General features: G+C 46.1%; 1 protein-coding gene across 1 annotated transcript in view; it reads right to left on the reverse strand.

Moving 5' to 3' along the window:
* Positions 1-5,269, reverse strand: part of LOC135243817 (voltage-dependent T-type calcium channel subunit alpha-1H-like) — a 55,172-nt gene extending 49,903 nt beyond the window's left edge. The window contains exons 1-3 of the mRNA XM_064315882.1: positions 4,860-5,269; positions 3,490-3,623; positions 1,351-1,448 (exon numbers count right to left, since the gene is read on the reverse strand). Of these exons, the coding sequence (XP_064171952.1) occupies positions 1,351-1,448; positions 3,490-3,623; positions 4,860-4,952 (325 nt within the window). The 5' untranslated portion in view covers positions 4,953-5,269. The remainder of the gene's footprint in view (positions 1-1,350; positions 1,449-3,489; positions 3,624-4,859) is intronic.
* Positions 5,270-6,000: the final 731 nt, after the last annotated feature.

The raw sequence follows: 6,000 nt of genomic DNA on the forward strand, positions 1-6,000 counted from the left end.
TTCTCTCCAGATAACCTTAAATTAATTTCAAGGTCCAATTAGACCAGTTACTCTGAGGCAGAGCGAAGACTCTTTTTCTCAGGAATAAAAACTCCAAGGTGCCCTTATAAGATGGAGGGAAAGCCAGTCCCACCCCTGAGGCCCAGCCAACTAAGTCTCTTCTGAAGAGATTGCTCCAAACAGTGGACAGAAGGAAGTGCATAGAAATGCCTCACTGTTTCATACCATAATACCACCCTGTTCTCCCCGGGCAGCCTGTAAGGATGTCTTTCAGTATCAGTATACAAGGGCATCCGGCTCTACAGTACATGCTCTACAACCTGAAACTGCATTATCTTATTAACCAAAAACACAAACTGATCCAGGCAGTATGTCTTTCAGTTCTAAAGTGTGATACGTACCTGATATGACTGCAGACCATTTTATTTTTTACATCAGCATTAATACAAAAATAACCTGTGGTTAGCTCACACCATGTTACCAGAGTCAAGGGCGCTCAACAAAGCAGAACAGAACAGTGAGAAATGTTTCAGCCAAACCCATGGCTGTCATGTACAGCAGCAACGGCAGCTTTCTACAGCTTTCTACTTCTCTCATATCATGGACAACAACATCCTTTGTGCTCCAAGACTTAGGCATGAATGAAAACAGGCATTTGTCCTTAACTTTGACTGAAATAAAAGCAGGTGTACATAGAACGGTTTGGCAAAATGCACTCACCAAACTGCGCTTTGTAAAGATGCACAGGGTGAGTGACAGTGTCTGAGAGTCTGAGTGGACAGTCTTTCACTCTCCATGCTGGCTTTCCAGCTCCACCATCCACAGTTTGCTGGCTCAGGGAAAATGTTTTTGACAGGAAGTCACTGAGACTTTGCTTGTATTGCTTACTGCAGCAGGCAGGATCCAGCAGGAACTAACTTTGGTCTTCTGAAACGGGACGACGGAAGATCTGCGCATGGCGGAGGAGCGTTCTGACGTTCCCACGCTCCCTCCATTCCACCATGCTATATAAATACAGGCCTGTAGCATAGCTGTATCAGAGCCACGCCACTGCACAACCAACAAAACCCATCTGTCCAGAAAAGGACAAAAGTCTCTCCCTCCTGCTCCTTCTCCCCCGCCCATCCCTCTCTCTTTCTCTCTTTCTCTCTCTGACCTATGACCATCGCTATGCCTGTCCTATAAGGCAGTTCAGTGTGTGTGTGTGCGTGTATGTATGTGCATGTGTGCGAGTATGAGCAAAGTGTGCGGTGTCTGTGAGACTGTGCGTGAGTATGTGTGAGTGCGTGCGAGTGTGTGTGTGTGCGCGTGTGTGAATGCATGTGTGTGTGTGACATGGGGGTCACTCACTGGGGACTCTGTTGATGGCGCGGAGGGGGCGGAGCACACGCACAGTGCGGATTGCTGATAGGCTGGCGTTGTGGCCCTCCAGCGAGTACTCCAGCATCCTGGAGAGAAAGCACAGGACAGCATGAGTGCACAAACCAGAGCCAATGGCAGGGAAGGACCGCCCTTCCAACTGACATCACTTCCTGCTTGTAAACCTGCAGGGCTTCATTTAGTGAACAGACAGCAGTGATACTGAAGAGAATTTGACAACAGTAACATCTTCTCTCAGTCCAAAATAGATAGCTGCTCCATAATACATTAAAATAATCGGTTCCAACAATTATGTCTTAGTTATAACAGTGATAATATATCATAATATAATATATTATAATCATCTTAAGTCATTTTTAATTTTCCTTGTGAGATATTAAAGGAGTGATCCCATTCCTTGGGCATGTTACTTTAAAAAAAAAAAAAAATCAATATTTACACTCTACTAAAGGTAATGAGTAAACCCAAGAATAAATCTCAGTTGTGTCATTGTGTTGACATCTTCAGTGCAGTCCATAACACAATTGTGTGCAGAAAAGGATACTATTTTTGTTGTTTTGGTTGTGCACTCCAGTACACTGCACTGTACCTTCCCAAAACAGCAGCCCTCTAATATATCACCATGAGGTATTAAGTATTACGTTGTTGATGTTTGAAGTATAATAATTGGCTGAGGACAGAAGCCATTTCACTGATAAATGCAGCATGTATATTTCATCCTTATCATTATTACATTTGAGTTCGAATTTTTAAAGTAGTTTCTGAGAGATAGAAGCTTTTCTTTTTTTCAAATTCAGGGCTACTGCACCTTGTTCTAGTAAAAGGTTTTGGTGAAAAAACTTTTTAACAGCCTTTTTGTTCCACCACCCACAAAAACTCAGACCCAACAAAACCATGAGAATGCAATGTTTCATCAACATAACTTACAGCATAGCTGTAAAGAAAAATAAATAATTAAAATTTAAAAAAGCTACTTCGCTTTTATTCACCAAAACCCTACGAAAGGCAGCAGTGCAGTATCACGGTTAGCAAGCGGCTTGATTTAATGCGTTTGATTCCGGGCTGGGAAACTGCCATTGTGCCCTGGAGCAAAGGCACTTAACCAAAACCGCTTCAGTAAATATCCAGCTCTATAAATGGTTTGTGTGCAAAAAGAATGCAAGCCGGGTAAGTCACTCTGGATAAGGGCATCTTTTAAATGCCTGAGTATAAATGTAATGTAAAAAAAGAAAGCTGAAATAACATTGTGTTCTGTCTGGGAAGCCTCACGGACCAAAAGCGAGGCCTGCTTGAAGTTAGAGCAAAGCTGCGTTCTGGTGTTTCATTGTAAATCACTCCCGCCAGGCTGAACAAGATCCCCCCCCACCCTCCCATTCCCGAGCGGGACCACAGGCCGTTCCGGCTGCTCAGCGCTGACGGTAGCAGACCAACCCGCTCCGCAGAGTCCGCCATCGCCATTAGCGCGCCCCTCGAATGGCAGCGCTCCCCGCGTCTTCCTGCAGCGCGGAGCGGAGGCTCAAATTGAATTTATTGATTGGCAGCGGTAAGTGTGACTGAGTGATGTGGCAGCGGCGTGACGGGCCAGCCTGGCGCACGGGCTGCAGCTGCTGCTGCTGATGCAGGGGAAACGGCGGGGAAACTGGGTCACTTCGCTGGGCGAGTCTGAGCGCACGCTCCCCGGGGAGACCGCCGGCTCCGCTTTACATCACAGTTCACATGACGCGAATATTATTAAATATGCTAATGCAATGCATTGTGTGAATATCACTCCTCCATAGGAGAATATTCATCTCTCTGACCCAGTGTGCACATGATGCAGGGGCTGTTTAGAGGGACGCCAAAGCATTTGAAGAATGGACCGCGAGCGTATGGGTGCATTTATGTGTGTGTGTGTGTGTGTGTCTGTGAGTGCGTGTGTGCCTGTGAGTAAGTGAGTGTGTGTGAGTGCATTTATGTGCGTTTGTGTGTGTGTGGGTGAGTGTGTGTGTGTGTGTGTGTGTCTGTGAGTGCGTGTGTGCCTGTGAGTAAGTAAGTGTGTGTGAGTGCATTTATGTGCGTTTGTGTGTGTGTGAGTGCGTGCGTGTGTGTGAGCGAGTGAGATATACTGACCCTGCCATGACAATGAAGAAATCCAGCCGATTCCATGTGTCGCCCAGGTAACACTTTGACCCAAAAATTCCTAAAGCCAACATTTTGATGACCATCTCCACGGCGAAGAAAGCAAAAATGCAGTCATCAAACGCCTGCGGAAAGAGCACAGGAAATCACACACGATCACCTCAGGCCACACCCAACATGCTGCAAAGCCAATGCTTTGCGCCATCTTTGTCTTCTTTGCCAGCCTAATACAAAACTACAAACTGAGCAATCGTGGCCTGGAGACTGCAAAGGCTTCTGGGAAAAGACTGATCTGTTGAATGTGCCGAAGCTGAGGCTCAGTGCATTTACCCTCCACTCTGATTTAAGCTGCAGCTCAGGCAGGGCATGGGAAGACAGGCCAGTTCGGAGAGCCTGTCCCGCGGGGGGGGAAGAGAGCTGGTCTCCGCTTCTCTCCCTCCTCTGCATTTCCTGCCACCGTCCTTCCCTCTCCCAAATCTCAGTGGCACGGCATTCCGAGCCTGCAGCTTTCCCACAGTCATGGCCATCGCCCAAAACAGGCATGTGAGCGGGGCAGTGGGGGGGGGGGGTTTGGAGGGAGAGGGGGAGAGGGGGAGTGGGGGGTGGGGAGCGCAAACCGTCAGCGACTCCAGAAACAGGCTTTCTCTCCACAGATGGTCTCAGTCACCTGCGGCCTGGGCATGCTATCGCAGCGGAGCAGCAGGTGACCGAGCGGCCAGCGCGCGATTAAGGAACCCATACAAACCGCTGGGTTCCACAATCAGCTGCAGCGTGCTGGGTACATTTCTGGAGGCGGATTTAGGGGTTGGGATTTGCTTGGGTTGCTTACATTCAGCACCACAGTCCCTTCCATCTACTCGTGACCAGGCATCTAAAATCCTGTAAGGTATTATACTGCTCATAGCGGCTTAGGTCATTTTTATTTAGCATGTGTGCAACGCACTGTATTGCACTACGCTTCCATAACACTATATAATTCTTGAATGTTGATAGCATATGAGTCGTGAGTACACTTTTTAAAAATCTTGTATGTCTAACATATAACTTTCAAATTAATCTTCAAAGCTAAACTTTGAAGACTTACCCACACAGTGATATGAAAAGGCACCCCCAAACCCCACAAGCACACAGGAAATTGACCCCCCCCCCAACAAAAACACACAGAAAATTACTCCCAACATACAAACAAACACACAGCTAAACCAATCTTCTCCCACACACATCATAGCTAAATCCCCCCCACACCACACACTCACGCACACACGCACACACAAACGCATGCACACACACACACACACACAAACGCATGCACACAAACACACACACACACAGGCACACACACGCTACACACAGCCACTCACCTGCAGGATGGTGCACCAATCGGACTTGCACTTGAGGTCCTCACAAGGCTGGAACATTCCCAGGGTCACGCAGTTCAGGAGGATGACCAGCATGCTCACGTACTCGAACCATGTGCGCAAGAGTCAAGGACAACCTCAAGAGCGCCACGGTACCAACCGACACATTTAACCAGCCTGCAGGAGGGGTTTCTGTCTGCGAATTTGGAAGTGCACCTTCCCCAAGTGGCTAGTCTTTCTCTGGAACAAAGAGTGACCTGGCCTATTTTACCCTCCCTGAATGAGGTCTCTTTCGCATGTCAAAATTATCCTTTTTCTTCTTTTATCTCTTAGCACATGTATATGCATCGGGGGAGTTGCAGAACGTTTTCCCCTGGGTCTTCGCTTGGCTTGGAGTTTTAATTAGAAAGAGGTGGTTATTAATGAGAGAAAAGATAGTTCACACACCTGCTGTACAGACATGAACACAAGCATTGTTTTCCGGTGTCTTTTCTCAGTTCACACACTGTCTCAGGTCACAGATGAATACAGCTGTAATTGATTTTAAGTGTAAAAGATGAAAAGTCCACGCAGAGATAAAAATACAGTGTACTGGAATTCCCTAGATCTATTTAGGGAGGCCAGACATACTACTCAAGATCTGGAGGTTTACAAGTCAGAGCCCAAAAATGACTGATCACCTCAAAATACCCTTTCCCCTTCAGAATTTAGGATTTAATCCCGAAATGAGTGTATTCACTACTGACCTCTGGAAACGGTGCCTTTTGAGTCAATAAATTACAGAAATCCTTGAAGGCCATGTAATTTGTTTTTTTGTCCTGTCATCTCAAGATCACAAGATCTAACATAACAACGTTTGTTTTTGTTCATGATCCCGACTTACATCTCCTGATCTTGATGTAAAAATAATTAAAACAAATGCTCTCATCCACCATAGGGTAATGTAGTCCACCACACACAATCACTGTGCAACCAGATGGTAAAGGTTCTCTTGTGATGACAAGAAAGTGACTTTTTTATGTCAAGATCACAACAAATTGTGATGTGAAGGTAACGGGACCAAAAACATTTTTTTGCATGGGCTCTACAGAGTTCCTTAATAAATAACATTATTTTGGAAAAACAGAAGAACATTTTTTTTATT

The sequence above is a fragment of the Anguilla rostrata genome, chromosome 17 (assembly GCF_018555375.3).
Source record: "Anguilla rostrata isolate EN2019 chromosome 17, ASM1855537v3, whole genome shotgun sequence".
Taxonomy (NCBI): Eukaryota; Metazoa; Chordata; class Actinopteri; order Anguilliformes; family Anguillidae; genus Anguilla; species Anguilla rostrata.